This window comes from Dermacentor albipictus, chromosome 5 (genome assembly GCF_038994185.2).
Source record: "Dermacentor albipictus isolate Rhodes 1998 colony chromosome 5, USDA_Dalb.pri_finalv2, whole genome shotgun sequence".
Classification (NCBI taxonomy): Eukaryota; Metazoa; Arthropoda; class Arachnida; order Ixodida; family Ixodidae; genus Dermacentor; species Dermacentor albipictus.
In genome coordinates this window covers 109,500,203-109,517,835 of record NC_091825.1, presented here as the reverse complement: position 1 = coordinate 109,517,835, position 17,633 = coordinate 109,500,203, and the positions used below count along the sequence as shown (strand labels likewise).

Below are 17,633 nucleotides of genomic sequence, written 5' to 3'. Positions count from 1 at the left end.
CCGCGACTGATAATGCGTGCACACCGCGGCTGATTATGCGCGTCACATTTTTGCGCCCCCAAGACATATTTCTGCCTACAGTAGTTACCGATGCACCGAAAGGCTTCCCTGACGACCTTATATAAACGAACATGGCGTAAATTTCACAAAGTAAGATCTAAAACATCTCAAAATGGTTCCGCAGCACGCGACAGCAATACTTTCAAGCAGCGCCGCGCCGGATCGCCCAAGCCAGAGAGGAGGAAAGGCTCTCCGCGCGCCCTATCCTCCTCGCCCGATGAAACGGTCTATAGTGGACTGTCCATTTCGGCCGCTGCTGACTGGATGCAGCTTTACGAGCGAGCAGGAGACGACCGGTCCCAAGCAATCAGCAGCGGCCGAAATGGACACTCCTCTAGGTGGACTCCTACAGAATACCTCCCCTGTTGACACGAAGAAAAGAAAATCGACGCCTCAAATATTGTGACGTTCCTTCACGTGAGTCGTACACCAATTATATAAGCATACAAATACGGTAGTGTCACATCTGCACAATGAGACCACGAGTCATCAGTGTTGAATGAATGAATGAATGAATGAATGAATGAATGAATGAATGAATGAATGAATGAATGAATGAATGAATGAATGAATGAATGAATGAATGGCGCTGCCCGCCGCTGCGATGAAGTAGTGGGAATAGTGTGTGGGTGGGAATAGTAGTGGGTGAAGTAGTGGAAATAGAGCGTATACGCTCTATTTCAGTATGATAGTAACAGCGCCAGCTTTGATGAGATTTTTGCACGCCCGTTCATGGACGGCCATTACGAAAGGATACGTCTCTAACGACTCGAGAGGTGACATCAAGGAGGTGGGTCCATGGGCCCACTCTTAATTATATGGGCCTTTCCCTCAGAGCCAGAAACCACGCTGTTCGTTTCCCCATTACCACGCAGGGGGCGCAGCTACACGGCAGCAGCCATCTGCTCGTTCCGATCATTTTCCGGAACCATATGTCAAATCTGGACAAGCGGCCCCCATAACGAACCGCGTGAAATCACAGGTTCGTTAACCCTCCCACCAACTCCCTCTTGCTAGATATCTTTTTTTTTTCGTCTTTCTTTGTCTGGTTTCCCTGCTTGTTGTTTTCCATGTTCCTCTTTGGCTGCGGTACTAGGGAGACGAGCGAGGAGGAGAGCAGGTCACGTGGTTCTGACGCCCTACGAGACCCATTTGGCACAAGCATACGAAAAAAAAGAAAACAAGAAACGAGCCACGGTGAAGAGCAAGAGTGAACGAAAACGTTAGAGGGGGGTGGGGTTATTTCAGCATGCTATGGCCGAAGGCCTGGGAAGGGGGCGGGGGGGGGAGTAGCGATCTGAATAGTTCGGAAGCAATAGAAGAAAGAAAAAAAAGTTGAGCGAGAAGAATAGAGAGGTGGTTGATAAATACCGTCAACACTGCAAAGTGCGATCAACGCTGACTTGAAACTTTCTCCGACCACTGCCCTCGAAATAATAAAAATTCAGAAGAGAAACAGAGAAAGAAGTACGCATGTGGTGGAAAGGAGGATAAAATAAAGTGAGTCTAAGGAGCTCTGCCACTGAAGTTAATAATAAAAAAATTTGTGGAACAAGCGCGCCCGTAAGAAAAATAACAAGTATATGTATATATCAAATGAATACTCTGTAAGGCACAGTACAGACCACGGTGCTATAAAGGTTCTAAGTTAAGACATAACTTGTTTGCTTTGCAGAGCGGATCATGTGAGGCCGCGAAAGAGAGATCGCAGACAAGGAGGTTTGGGCAGTGGAGGGGGCAAAGCGGAACGGGAACGAGTGACCGCGGCGCAAGCTCCAAACGAGTATGACGACGCTGGTGCGAGGACTCGGAGAAAGAGATTTCGGGTGTAGATCGTTGGCTACGCCTCGCGGGGAGACAGACTGCGTAGCAAGCGCACACAACGCAAACGAATCGAGAAAGAACGAAAAGCGAGCAGGTAGGTAAAAGGCCGGAATAAAGGGGCAGAAAAAAAAAGTAATAAAAGAGGCTGACCCGCTCTCTCTCCTTCTCTCTCGCCATACTGCTTGGCCCCGTCCGCATGACTCACGTAATCGTTTTCAATTACGGCGCTACGCCCATTGGGGGACCGTTGGAGAAGGACTAAATTATGCATTCCGGCAATCGCGGCGCGAGCGCGTGCAGACAGCGCAGAGCAGCGATCGACGCGGAACAAGACTGCTCGAGGTATACGGAAGAGTGAAACAACGGCTCGAGCACGAGGTCGCGGGATCGAATCCCGACCACGGGGGCCGCCTCTCGATGGTGGCGAAATGCGAAAACACCGGTGTACTTAGATTCAGGCGCACGTTAAACAACTCAGGTGGTCGAAATTTCCGGAGTCCTCCACTACGGCGTGCCTCATGATCAGAAAGTGGTTTTGGCACGTAAAGCCAGATAATTTAAAAACAACGGCTTGCGCCAAGGACAGGCAGGCGTCCGCGAGAAACGCAAGGGGGCAAGAAAAATGAGAGGCGTCGCGCGCACTCCTGCTCGCTATACACCGATCACCACTGAGCACATAGGGTGAGCCGACGTCATAACGAAATAGTTTTATTCGATGTATCGCTTTTACTCGAAGTTCTGCGAGCTGCACCTTATATGCCGGATTATTCTGTGTGAAGTAGCGCGAAGCGGGAAACCCGCGTGAGAGGGCTCGGCGCAGCACACACCGTGGACCTTTGTTTTTCCTCGTGTCAACCTACGCAGCCAAATAGCGCTGCGAAGGCGACTTCGCCGCGTGGCGGCAGTTTCTCGAGGCTGTGAGTGCATCACCCGATCGTAACCGACTGACGAAACAGCTGCGATCACGAGTCTCCGGACTATACTACATTGCATTTCCGGAGTTATAGTATGGCTCTTTGAGAGTCTTTCTGCTTTTAACGAAGTGCCTTCATAACAAACTCCACCTTCTGTCGCGATGATTTCGTTGTAAAGACGGAGTATACCATACATATACCTCGAGCATGTCAGAAGGTTTCGTTAGCTTGTTCTGTGTGGCTACCTTCTATGCATTCTTGATGCGACGTGACGAGCAAGCTATACGGACGGGGGGTGAGGTCAACTTACGTATATATATATATATATATATATATATATATATATATATATATATATATATATATATATATATATATATATATATATATATATATATATATATAGGCGCTATAGAGCCCCTCTATGCGCTGTTAAGAATGGCGAGCCGCTAAGCAAGATTGCCACCTTGCCACCCGATTACGACAAGGGGTGCAAGACGCGCATTCCGCACCCTCTCCGTCACTGCAGCTAGGAGGCGTTCGAAGAAGCGGCCTTTGTGCTGAAAACCCGCTTCCTTCCTCCAGCCCCATCGACATTGTGACGGGACGAGTTCGGTGTGTGAACAATGGTTTCGGAGTTCCCCAACGTGGACCTGATTTGACACGCATGGACAAGCTGCCATGGGGAAGACGTATTTTGGGGCTTCTCACGCTTCGGCATGACGCAAAACAACGAGCGACCCTCGATCGGCACCGATAGTTCCCGGAACGGCACCCCTCCAACGCCGTCGTTTGGGCTTCGGAATGTGTGTGTCTTTGTGTCTGTAAACTGATCTGCAGAGCAGCGGCGAGTTGGTGATGAGTAAACGAACAGTCGCCGCCTCGTATGGCCGGCGGATCGAGTGTATAAAAACTGTGGTTGTGCGAATGCTGAGGACACTTGTCTTGAGCAGTCATGTTAGACTGATACACTTCTCTTGAGCAGTCATGTTAGACTGATTCACTTCTCTCATGCAGTCATGTTGGACTGATACTCTTTTTCTCAAGCAGTCATGTTAGACTGATTTAATTTCTGTAAATAAACCCTTTTCCTCGTTCTCGATGAGAAGCAGTTCTTCACTTCATCAACGATCTCAGCGTAAATAAGTTGGACGACGGCATGGGCCAGCTACCTTCGAATTCATGCCGTACTCCAATCTTGGCAAAGGACCACGGACGATGGGATTGAGCCCCCTATCCTGACAGCGCGTGGACAAAACGGCGCTGTCTTTCACACAGCGCGAACAGCGCCACGAAAGGTATGATTACGAAAGAAATAAGGATACGGGTAGCACTATGTTCTTCATGTGGGTGTCGCTGACGTACGAGCTGAACCACGAAGCGCCATCTCCATCGGCTGCAGAGGGCTCAGAAGCAACGTATTCTTCGGCAGACGCATCGGCTCTCCCACGGTCCCCCAATGCCCGGCCTCGAGATTTCGATGGCGCCATCAGCCTCGTTCTGCGCTCCAGCTGCAATGACAACATTCGAGCGACCTGGACTCGTTGACCTATAGCGGCACTCTTTTGGTTTTGAAGATTCAGATTCAGAGAGTGTGTCATAGGCAACGAAAACTGCAGGAAATACTCGGTGTGGTAGTTATGCAGAAAGTATCGATGAAGTGCGGCGCGGCACTTCCTTCTTTTATAACCTGACGTTTCGTAAGCATGCGGCATGAAAATCTCCCCAAGCAGGCTGCTTTTCATCCTTCACAGGCGTTTAGCGTGGGTTTTTCGTTTCCTTTTACTTGCGTTGATGTTGTCCCAAAAGTCGAAGTACACAAAGCTAGGCCGGGCATGAAAATTAGCGCGTTGTCACCTGTGCTGATCCGCACTAGAATACAATATGTATGTTCAAATCAAATCAAATCAAATCTTTATTTTCCATCAGGTGCTACAGATGGAGGGGCTACGGAAAAAAAGCTGCCACTTGGCGGCTTGACGAGTCCGCAGACCCATATATAAGGCAGCGTCTAGACAGCACCAGATCATAAACAAGCGATAAACAAATCAAGACACTTGATCAAAGCAAATAAATAAAATAAAAAATCCTGAGCCAGATCAATCAAACACAGTCAACACAAAAGAATGAACAAGCAATAAGCGTATCAGGACACTTCATAAATGCAGAAGAAAAGAAAAAGTCTTGAGCTAGATAAAAACAAACACCAGAATAGCTGAAATCAGGTTAGTCAATGAGCAAACAGGCCTCTAAGTGTAACAGCGGAGCAACTAAATAAATCAAAATTCAGTGACTGATAATAGTTTAAAAGAGATGGCAGAGAGAAACACAAACGTTCCATACCAGAATTCAAACGTGGTACAGCAACCTTCCAGTTTTCTCCACGTCTAGTCTTGTAACATTTATCATTTCTTTCTAAATGTGCCAAGGCATCGAGGCTATGAATATTTTTTTTCATTTCATATTTAAACCGAGCACTCAAACGGTAGCGGTATAGCTTGTGAGCTGTAATAACATGTGCCCTGTGAAAGAATTCTGCAGTGGTCGCATTATGACGAGCATTGTATACGTGCCGTAGATACCGTTTTTGCATATGGAATATTTTTTGTGTGTTAGAGAACGTAGTTGTGCCCCAGACAAGGTGGCAATAGTTGACGTGTGGATAGAAAAGAGAATTATAGACCAATATTTTTGTTTTAGTAGAAAGCACGTACCGGAGACGACCAACTACACCGGTTATTCGAGCAAGTTTGGCTAATACAAAATTCACATGCGGTTCCCAGGACAGATTGGCAGTGAATATCACACCTAGACATTTAAACTGGTCAACAATGTCAACTGGGTGAGAGTTTAAAACAATATCGGCATGAGGAGGAACAGGTTTATTTTTCGGCCGGAAGACAACTGCTTTTGTTTTATTTTCGTTAATCTTCATGTAATTGGATAAGGACCATTGCTGCAGTTTGACTATGGTATCATTGCAATCAGAGATAAGTTTATCGATGTTATTACCAGAAAAAAGTATGTGAAAAAAGTATGAAAAAAGCCACAGTTCAAAGCCGGATTCAAACTTCTACCATTGTTTTCTGCACACCGCGAGGAAATTAGTAGAAGCCTCCGCGTACACAACACCCTGAAGGCTCTAAACACAGCTCTTCACATAAACTACCACGGGTGATACCGCATTACAGGTCGGACCTGGAAAGGCGCGTGCTGGTTCAACAGAATGAAACAATTGCGAGGAGGAGATGCATGAGGCTCCAGAGAAGGCACGCGGGTGCCCAAGTCTAAAGCTTTAGCCAAGTAAAGAAACTCGAGGGCATACAGCTGATCGGACCAATCTCGCGTTACCTCTCCTCGGCGGCGCTTCTTGGGGATGTTGGCGAGGAAATTCTTCTTGTGGTGTCGGTGACGGTGGGTCGGCGAGGAGGAGTTGGCGGCGGCCGTGGTCACGCCGACGTAGACGGTGCACATGTGGTACACCATCAGGTCCGGGTTGAAGCTGCCGTAGTCCAGCGGCTCGCTCTCCCACCCCGGGTCGCACAGGCACCACTGGTTCGCGGGATCCGGGCGTCCCTCGTGGCAGTTCACCTTCTGCGGGTTTTTGTTCCGCGCCATGACGTCACAGACATCCTTCAAGCGGCAACAGCACGGGATCCATTTCCGGCGGCAACGCTCCCGGTGTGGCGCGTTCATTTTGCGCTGAGCGATGACTAAACGTTGTAATTACGAACGAAACATCGTGTACGTGACCAGTTTCTGTTTAAAGTGAATGTACACGCCACGCATTTCGGTCGCACATAACTGCTGTCGCAATTGTGATATAGAAGCGTCTGACACTTTGCAACGTCACGCCGGAAGTATACGTGGAAAATAGTAGCATAAAAAAAAAGAACATATGAACTCAACTGAACTGTCCCAGTAACCGAGACTATTTTTTTAACACGTCAATTGAAGGAGTTGCACAGGACAATGGAGACCTTAAATCTTTATCAGTGATTGAACAAGCGATGTCATTGCAGCTCCAGAGACCTCTATACTTCAACCATTGCGGATATCTGCATTCACTTACGGTGCAGATACAGCGATGTGAAGAATTCGACGAAACCTCGCCTGGTCAGGTAGCGTGCTTAACAGAACAAAAATTGCTGTCACTGACCGAGCCAAAAGTATTAGACCTTTCGTAACCCGTACGGGTTCCTTGTTGGACCAGAGATAATGCGGTCTTTTCTGACTCCCCTTTGCTCCGAGCTTGCGGGTTTATTTTATTCCAGCCATGAAACAATATCATTGTATTTCAATGTTCATGTACTAGAGAAAAATGGTCCTCCGCCTGACTGCAGCACGAAGATATTAGTACACAATTGAAACAAACCACAGGTTCCATAGAAAGAGAGCTTTGCAAATAATTCGGCCTAGTCCGGAGATAGAACACGGCAGCGATGTCTTGCCGGGGCAGTCGCTCTACTTTCAATAAGCCTTCTTCACCTTGCTAGCCTCAGCAGAACTAATCTGCCAATGTTCTTGTACAAAATCTGTTACCGCATCTTGTTGGTATTTCTGCCCCTTCTTTTATAATCTGCTCCCTGCTGCACCGCCATTTTGAGTCCTTTATTATGTGGATATTGCTACGATGCACGTGCGATCCCCGCGACAATGTCGAATAGAGAGAATAGTTCACATAGAACGTCTAGAAGATGTCTTACAATGGGGTAGCCGTGCATGTATCGAAGCGGCGACTTCTTTTCCTGGAAGCTCTCGAAGAACTCCAACTCTTCGTCCGACAGAACCTCGCCCACACGTCGGCAGGTGTTGCTGCCAGCCAGATACACCTGCGGCGTGTGTAAAAAAAGCTGAAATGTGCGCCGTGTCTGAAGGTGCTACCACGCAGCTCCTCAAAAACAGAACTAACCAGAAATAGCCATCTAATATTTTCACCGCCAACGTCGCCGTGACAATACCACCTAAAACACCATCACCTGTTCCACCGTTGTCGAATTACACCGGCAATACTGCATCGGTCAAACCAGCCTTTCAATATTTACGTGCCTCCTAAACTCGTTTTCCGGTGACACCACGTTATTACGTATACATGCCACTTTCGACTATGTTTTAGTTCCAGGCAGCCCTGCTATTAAAGCTTTCTATGCTTACGGCATATTCTTGTAAACCGGTATCATTAACTTGGAAATCCTAATGGCGATACAGATAGTCGCTGATAATTTGTCTGTAGCCTCAAGTTATAATGAAATGAATTGGACAACTTATGTTAGCCAGTGCAAATTCTTCTTTGTCAGCACTTTCATTCCAATACATGATGCATTCGCTTCGTCAGTCAGGGGGATAAACCGAAATTTGTGTCACACAAGTCCTCGCGAACCCAGATGTCCTACAGCTGTAGAATGCGCTTTCTATGCTACAAAGCAAAAGGGCGCGATTTGTCACACGCGCCATGAGTGCACGTCATGCCAAAGCCCGCCGTGGCCGCACAAACTGCAAGGTCATAGTAAAGTTTCGTTCGTTCTCCGTCCTCGCTTCACCGTTGGAACTTACAATCAGAGCGACCTTACAGTCATGTTCATAGTGAAGCACATGCATGTATACACATATACACACATATATACACAAATGTACACACATATTCACAGAGACAAACTTATGGCTGAAACCCCCAAAACAGCATGTGGACATCAGGCATTTATGCGAGGAGAAATCCAGGGTTAATTCCGGCGACCAGTGTTCTTTTCCACGCATTAAAATATTAGTAATATTTTCCCAGTTTGTGCAGAGTTCCTTCATTTTGTTCTGGCATTATCCTCGTAATACAAAAGAATAATATAGTTTAAATTAATCCAGGTCCAAATTTTGTATTAATATACATTTTTCTGTTCCGCATTGTTGCATTATTCTTCGTTGTCTCGATTGTTGTCACTTTACGTATTTGTACGTCGTTTCGCATGGTATTTGTCGCCCTCCCTGCTTGAGTCATGTGTCCGCAGCATTCAACAATTAAAATAATGAGCATGCATCCAACGTGACGGGGAATCAAACCCTTGCACCCATGTTCGGTAGCTGAACGCCACCTAGACGGCTCTCTCTCTCGTATATATATTGCGCTCGCGACGGCGAGCTTTAAATACACGTGTGGTGGGAAAATAGGTATAGTTGAAAACTATGCAATAATTATGACCATCTGGTGCTCACAGAAATATCTGACACGCGAATTGGACAGCGAAAGGTATGTAACAGTTAATGTAATGCACTTTTCGGGTAGTTTGTCACAGCTATCGTCTTTACTTGGCACAAGAAGTCGGCAAACAAATAAAACTTCATTTGCCCCTATAGCAACGATTCGACTGATGAAGGAGAAAAAACCAGACACAAAAGACAAAAGGACAAGAAGAGATGTTCACACCACAATGACTGGATTATCAATAGTCTTTGTGGTGTGAACATCTCTTCTTGTCCTTTATCTTTTGTGACTGGATTTTTCCTTCAACGATGTACCAACTGGCCCGGATGTCAACCCTTCTGCAACGATTCCACGGACTCGACATAACGGTCCGACGTGGGCGTTAGCCATAGGACAACTAAGCACCTTTTATACACGGGTGTTAGTATTTACTGCATGACTGCTTGCGCAAACTGAGTGTTTTTTTTTTTTTCAAGGCAGGCGAGTCATGCCCTCACCATCTCCTCCTCCGCGTTGTCCCAGCAGTTGGCCGTGGGCTCGCAACGCTGGCTCGTCTCGTTGAAGAAGTTACGCACCCCGTTGTACTTGATGTCGCACAGCACGGGTTGACACGACCGTGTCGGGTCCAAGTCGGGGCTGCGGCATGTCTTCAGCTCGGACGGACTGAAGAAGTCTGGCAGAAGGACCGCGGGAGTAGCACCGGGAAAGAGCAATTAAAGATCCCGCTGTGCTCTCGACCTGACATTGGCATAAAGCTTGCCCCCTTCACGTCACCTGTTTCACAAACCACCACCACCATCATCGTCGTCGTCGTCGTCGTCATCATCATTAGTTTATTTTTATGTCCTCTGCCAAGATGAGGGCCTCTCCCAGCGATCTCCAATTACCCCTGTCTCGCACTATAGCTGATTCCAAAGTCGTGCCTGCAAATTTTGTAACCTGTTCACACAGCACAATTCTCTGCCGTCCTCGACTGCGGTTTCCTTCCCTTTGCACCAATTCTGTAACTTTACTAGGCCAACGGTTATGTTTATCCTACGCATTACATGGCCTACCCAGCTTCATTTTTTTCCCTCTTAATGTCGACTATAGAATGTCGGCTACCCCAGTTTGTTCTCTAATCCACACCGCTCGTTGCACGCTCCTTCACTTCTTTTCAAGCTTCATAGTTAACCTCCAAGTTTCTGCCCCATATGTTAGTACCGGTAAATGTAATGATTGTGCACTTTCGTTTTCAAAAGATAGCGGTTAAGCTCCCGAACGTACTTTGGTAAACCCTGCCGTGTGAGCTCCAAGCCCTTTCTTTATTTCCATATATTGTTTCACAATAGGCTAAAGAATTTCCTTATTAAGAAAATTTAGAGTTACTGTTTTTCCCTGTTTGCCGTGTTTATTCCTTAAAATTATAACCTTAAGGTCCTAATGGCGGTGAGTTACATGGGGCAGTTACAATGAGAAACATTGGCGAGAATCTCGCGCCAGGATTCACGCACGCCAGCTACGTTCGCAATAAGCCGTAAAAAAAAAAATGTAAATGTTTCCCACTTAGAGAAAAGTTAATTTTAACGCATATCGTTCGTTTATAATTGTAAGTCGCCATAGCTGGTTAGTATGTTTCGCTGAAAGAGGTTTTTCCGTTTTTAGTTGGATAGCTGGCGCAGTGTTGCGTGAGCGCAAACCTGAGGATGAATTCACAAACTTCGTTGGTAAGACCAGTTTCTAGCTTAGGCATTGGTAAGTTTACGTTTGGTAATAGTGCACGATCCCTATCACAATTGGCTGCCGCTTGTTCTTATAAATTTTTTGAATACTAACTGGGGTCTAAGAAAAGACTGCACCTATTGGGGCTCATCTAGTCTTCGAACAATGATCTTGTTTGTATTTCGTTCCTTTTATGCTGCGCATCATGTAAGCCCTGTGTTAACGAAAACGCCTTGCGCTAAGATTGTTTGTAAGCGAAATTTCAGCCAAATCGTGATGCTGGACATATGATTAACGAAGTCAGTTGGCCAATGAAAACGAGCCCTTACGAACGAAAAAAATAATAATGATGAGCCATTCCACTTTGTGAAGGTAGTTGACCAGCGAAGCTGTTTAACACACGACGCGCAGGTAACACATAATTTTATACTAAGGTACGAACTTCTTGATGGGTGGTCATCGTGACGAAAAGTACGCGTACTCATTTGTTGTCTTAATCGGTGGTCTATTTTCACTCGCAAATGCGATCACATTCTTTGATAACGTCAAATCGATGGACGTACGCCGATGGGTGGTCGGTTGAGCCAGATCGGTGTGGCATCGCAAGGCATATGTCTGCAACAGGGAATGCGTAAACCGCTCCCTTTTCTGTACCGACACATCCACATTGAAATTGTCCACAATGACAACAGCAGTAGTGTCATCGCAGCTAGTTCACGCATAGTAAGTAGCCATGAACCTTACGGGACCATGAGTCATTGAATTTTTTGCTTGCCTACGGGGGTATATCGGGGGTATGAGCCATTGTTCATGGGCTTAAGAGCCATCGATTATGACAGCATTCGACATGCTGTTCTGTATGTCGTATATGCACTGTTCGTTTCACTTTCCTGAGTGCCTCTGCCTCACATTATGAGCCATTGCACTTTTTGCTTGCTTACCCCTTAACCCTTCCCCCCTTCCAGGGTAGCCAAACGTAACTACCTCTGGTTAACCTCCCTGCCTTTCTCTGCATTATTCTCTCTCTCTCTGCTTGCTTACAGGAGCGTGAATGGTTACGGGAGTATGAACGGAGAACAGAATGCACGGAACACTAGGCATATACAACTTTGCTGTAAAACATTGTAATTTCGGCCTCAAGTACTTTCAAGTCACCAGTTGCATGCGTGATAACGTATAGTGTTATTCACTATAGAGTTGAGAGCGCATATACAGTGCTAAGCTAAAAAAAAATGCATGCACGCAAGATAGATGGCGATTACCGTTTGGGAACACGAAATGTCCCCCCAAATAGCGCGTTCTTTCATCATTTTTTAGCATGCTTTGTGAATCGCTGTCTGTGTTCTTCAAGGGTGCGAGCTCAGACTCCTTGCTAACTGGCAAGCTTGAACGCAGGGCGCAGTGCGTCAAGGACTCGCGCGTTGACCTACCACGGAGAAAGGCGGGCGCGTTGGATCCTGCCCTGGGCACCGTTGTGTTGAAGGAAACCGTGTGGATCAGCTTCTCGCCATCCGGCACTGCAATCTCGAACTCGCAGTAGCCGACCCGGTCCACGAGGTACTGAAACAACAACAGAAAGAAAAATGCGGCGTGCGGTTTGCGACGCCGTGTCTCAAAATTACAGCTCTCAATGGGACGACAAACTTATTACAGAAGGCACGGCGCCACATCGAAGACGTCCCGCTCACCGTGAACGTATACGTGATGCAGCCACTCATAGGAGGCGAACTTCTTACTTCGTGACTGACGAACGCGCTTCTGTGGACACCGCGTAATTGAGGCAGCATGAAGCCACCTTGGGTTGGCCACAGACTTCTTATATACGACAGGCTTTGCGAGAGGCGTATGTCATTTGTTCGCAACCTGCTTTAATATATCGTTTCACATCCACAGCTTGCGGCGAACACTCAGGGGTGACTAGTACTGGGATGAGCACAGACGCCCGGTCCGTTAAAGAGGCTGTCGCTTCCGCATATGCTGCAAACAGTGGTTTCTGACCATGGCCAAAAAGAGAGAGAAAAAGGAAAGAAATAAAAGAGAATCGACGTAGGCACTTTGAGCATCACGGAGAAAGAGAGAGGTTAGTTACAGCGGCAGTAAGCAACTGTCAGAATGGGTGTCAGAGTTCAATTACACAAAGCACGTAATTGCCGGATACCGGCGCCCGCCCAGGTAGTTTTCCGCAACCGCTGCGCGCAGCCGTTCCTGCGAGCGGAGACCGGGTGGCCTTCGCACCAATCGAGACGTAAACGCAAGACACACATCTGGACCCCGTTTAATTTCGGGGGGCACCCGTGCCTCTTTCATTGAAGCGGTGCCACCAGGCCTGTCAAACGTCTCAGCGGTTACGAGAGCCTATGGGTTATTTACAATTGGAACCGAAATTGGGTGCAGCGTGGCCATGATATTTAGAACGATTAGCGTGTATTATCGCAACGAAGACCGGGACGCCAAAGCCAACTAAGATGCGTTAGAGCGAACTGAGCTTAGGTATCGTAGTGGCGTTAAGCGAAAAGAATTTCTTTTTTTCTGTCATGAATCTGAGAGAGAGATGGTTGGAAACCTAAACCACTTCTTGTGGTTCTTCTCCCTTAGCGTATACTATCTGCCATTTTTCCTCACGTTCGTGGCCACAATGTGTGGCCACCGAAGTCCTACAGACAGAGCTGGTCCTTCACGAACCAGACAATATCTTTTTTTATCGGCGCACTTCCTATCCACCGAGCTCAAACACCTGTATTCCATGCATAATTAACATCCATATAGGACAGCACGACCTCAGTGCATAATACGTAATACATAGTACGTAATAGCACCGCTGATGTACACTGAAGAACCAATTGTGCTCGTCGCAGGCGCCTCGTCGATGTAGCGCATCAGAGTAGCAACAACACACAACATTTCCTAGGACTTCGATGCAGTGTTCTCGAAGGTACAGCAATGAAACAAGCCAGTAAGGATACAGATGCCGTTAAATGTGGCTCGGCGTCCCTCGCAAGCGTTTCCGATAAGCGCCTGCTCCAAGCGCCTCCAAGGTCAAACACTACAAGTAATATGCCGTGGTTTCGGCCCCTCACCCACTGAACGCTTCTAAATGCAGTATTTGCGCCCCCTCATATGTACATACAGGTTCAACACGTTGTTGTGTAGCCATGGGAGAACAGCTGCGAGCCGCAGACCACTTGTGGCCGGCTATACTGCCCAGTGAAAGACCTGGCGTAATTTATTGCGCCATGTTCAGCGGAGCTGCACCTCCACACCCGCCCACTCCACTTATTCCTCGGCTCGATTCCGGTGGTCGACACCACGCCGCCGTGTTTAGCTGCAGGCCGCACCCTTGCTTCCACTGTTTATAAAGCGGCACCTTGCGGTGCTGCCCGGTAATTGAAGAATGAAATGGTCGAGCTATAATAGTAACAGCCCAGTGTGTAATTTCAACTGGTAGCACTTTGTGTTCAGTTATCGCCTCCCTTTGCGGCAACTCCACATAAGGTAGCGAAGAACGCACGAAGGAGCGCTCGAGTCGTACTCATTTCTTGAAACAGGAGACACGTGCAACTGCAATTGTGTTTGTTCAGAGACACTTGCAATTGGGTCCTTGTCTCTGACTTGCCACTTCCGGTTTCGCGCTTATTATGGTTCTCTTTATGGCGAAATTGGGCCTCCGCTCTAAGGCTCGTTTCTTAAGGACTCGTCCCGCTGACGAAAGCAGCGATTCGTGCGTTTCTTATACCTAATTAGCGGGAAATTGGAAGCGATTATGAGCGCTGCACAAGTTAGCAAAGCAGGCAAAACTGTTCGACGCTTTTGAGTTTGTTGGCTGATAAGAAAGTAAAACAACACACGCGTTCTATTTCAGAAGATATGCACCGTTTTGAACGTACTGGCTCCGACAATATAAACCTGTCTCTACATCTCTCACAGAAGGCTCCTGTGAGAGACGTATGTTGCTTCACATTTATATCGTCTCACAGAAAGCTTCTGTGAGACGATATAAATGTGAAGTAACACATAGAAACAGTGCCTGCGTGTGGTAAGCTGCGGGTCAGCAGAAGACGTCATCGGTCTATCTCAATTCACTGCTGTTGGCACTGGTCCCTCGGATACCGCGAAAGTCATCTCTCACGTTTCGCACAGCTCAAGTTTTGGGACCTCCTCTCTTATTAAGTTTTATAACGGTCTTCCTATTGCAATTTCTTCCCCCATCCGGCTCTTCGGAGTTGAGTGTGTCCATCGCGGTCGTGTACCTTCTGTTCAAGACCAGATAGCGCCACACAGAGACCTAACATTAATGAGAAACTGGTGCATTAACTCTTTAATGAAGCTCAACATTAGCAAATGCCAGCTCAAGCATGCAACGCGCAAACACTCTACGCTCACGTACATACTCCTACTCCTTGAATTGAACAACCACAGCCCTAGTTGACTCGTATACCGTTACCCAGGCGTCACCACTTACAAATAAGCTCACTTGGTCTGAACACATCGAACAATTCGCGGCTGATACGTCGAAAGTACTTGGGGTTATAAGATGAAACCTGACGCTGTGTCCACTCTCCACCCGAAAACTCGCCGATGAGACATTTATTCGGACAAAACTTGAGTACGCATCGGCGATATGGAATCATCCCCAGATATACTTAGCAGCTAATGTATTCGAAGAGATATATATATATATATATATATATATATATATATATATATATATATATATATATATATATATATATATATATATATATATATATATATATATATATATATATATATATATATATATATATATATAGCCAATACCGTGCAGCGCATTTTATCACACCTTCATACAGTCGTCAACAGAGCATTACACAAATGAAAGTATCTATTGGACTTGATACACTACCTCACCGCCGCAAAACTTTGCACCTTCCATAAACTGTACTACGAGTTCAATCATCTGCCTTTAATTATTCTAGTCTGCAGCGTCTATCCGGCTCTACTCACAACTTCAACCAATCATTTTTGCCATTATCGATTCAAGAGTGGAACAAGTCAGATCAAGTTATTAACGAGCGTAATCTTTTTACAGTTCAAGCAGCTACTGTCAGCTCATCTCAAAAATGAACGCTCAGTTATTCTACTAATGTTCTGCAATATCTGACCAAACGTGTAGTTGTATTACATGTTAATGTAACGCCATATTTTGCCACGTTCTTGTAAGCCGTATTTTGATGGATTCTCCTTGCATCTCACGCTTATATAATATTCTGAAAGGGGCCTTTAAAGGTATAATAATAAATAATGATGATGATGAATCGCATGTGACATACACCAAAAAGGTATATTGATTTGTCGATAAAACAAAAGCCCAGGTGCAATACAGCCACGAACAGAGTACGGCGAACGGGAGGACTGGACGCAACTTCTTAAATCTAAAAGCAAACTCTTCTTCAGGTGCACGCGGCACATTGAAATACAATACTGCCTAGCGTACATTCTTCTTCTTTTTTTGCCGTTGATCATTATTTTATCGAATTTTAGTTGTTACCAAATTATCCCTCAGCAAAAGACGCTGTTATACCGTATACCTGAAATTTCTTTAACGTCGCCGATCCTATCCATGGCGAACGCGATGGGTGCGACATCGGTAAGGTATAGGTATTAAAAGCAAGCACTGTGCGAACTGGTGTAAATGATGTACGTTGGCTAAGACCTTTGCACGCTGGCTCACCATATTTGCGTAGTAGGCCGTGAGGTTCCGGCTGTCTCCAGGATAAATGTCTCCCATGTCGCCTCCAATCAGCAACATGGACTGCAGCAAATAGTCGCCGAAAACACCCCACACCAGCCGTTAGTCCACATAAGTTCAGTCACTCAGTGTCTTGCAACCACTATTGCTAAGCGGAGTTATGCGTCACTAGTTGGCGTGCACGCTTTTATAAGCGCACAGGTGCAGCCAGTAATACGCATCGCATAATCACAGGCCTGATTGGGTTATCGCGATACCAGCAGCACCTAGCATGGTTGTGGCACAGGTGATGCTCTTGATCCAGGCTGCGCTACGTCACCATCATATTAATTCAGGGCAGTTCGTTAGTGAAGTTATCCACCTCATAATTACGGAAGAAACGTGACGCTGCATGCGTGAAAGTATTACACAAGAAGCGTTATTACCCAGGGTGCACTAACACCTCCCCGTCAACACACAGACGCACAAGCACGCGCGCACTTCTAAATCCCATGCTAACGAAACATGGTTTAGCTCGGAATACATCCAGCAACGGTTATTTTCGACTATATTGACCCTTTTCGCGTGGCAGATTTTTCTAGAGAAACGAGATGGCGCTTTCGGCGGTGCGCCGCATATCGGGATGCCTTAGAACACGCACCTATAAAGCGAGATATAAGAAGGAACAAGAAGCATGTGCTTGCTGCGGTAAAGCTAGGGAAACTATGGAGCATGTTTTATTAGAATGTGAAGATGTCTACCCAGCTGTCGATTTAGGCACCCCTGGCCTATTTGGAGCCCTTGGGTTCAGTGGGAGCAATGGAAAAGTAAACATGTCCGCAGTAGGCATTAGTAAGAGGCGATTGGAGGATTGGTGTGCGAAACGTAGGGAAAGGACAAAAAAAAGGAGATGTACAAAAGCACAGTTAGCAATAGCGGATCAGAAAATTTGGATGTGGGAGTTCATAGTGTTCATTTTTTATATTTTTTTATTGTTTAACTTAGGTGTGACATTAGGCAGTATAATAGCAAGGGCTTGGTGGCGCAACCCACCGCCCCGTTCCAAAGGGGACGCTCATAACATCCGCCCATCCATCCATCCATCCATCCGCACATCGCCTCAGCGACAGCGCACGTATACGAAACCGTAACCGCTTCCCCGTTGCTTCCGTGCGATCAGCTGTCGGAAATGCAACCGAGTTTTCGCTAGCGCACTATGCTCCCATCAAGCCAG

The 17,633-nt window shown here is 46.6% G+C and overlaps 2 protein-coding genes across 10 annotated transcripts in view; one reads left to right on the top strand and one right to left on the bottom strand.

Moving 5' to 3' along the window:
* LOC135920709 (uncharacterized) overlaps positions 1–17,633 on the top strand; it is a 311,372-nt gene that overhangs the window by 218,747 nt on the left and 74,992 nt on the right. The window lies entirely within an intron of this gene.
* The window catches only part of LOC135920698 (uncharacterized), a 40,800-nt gene that overhangs the window by 2,001 nt on the left and 21,166 nt on the right, over positions 1–17,633 (bottom strand). For both annotated transcript variants that reach the window (XM_065454920.1, XM_065454919.1), the window contains exons 6-11: positions 16,403–16,483; positions 12,123–12,252; positions 9,489–9,664; positions 7,505–7,630; positions 6,150–6,392; positions 4,124–4,309 (exon numbers count right to left, since the gene is read on the bottom strand). In XM_065454920.1, coding sequence (XP_065310992.1) covers positions 4,124–4,309; positions 6,150–6,392; positions 7,505–7,630; positions 9,489–9,664; positions 12,123–12,252; positions 16,403–16,483 — 942 coding nt within the window. The remainder of the gene's footprint in view (positions 1–4,123; positions 4,310–6,149; positions 6,393–7,504; positions 7,631–9,488; positions 9,665–12,122; positions 12,253–16,402; positions 16,484–17,633) is intronic.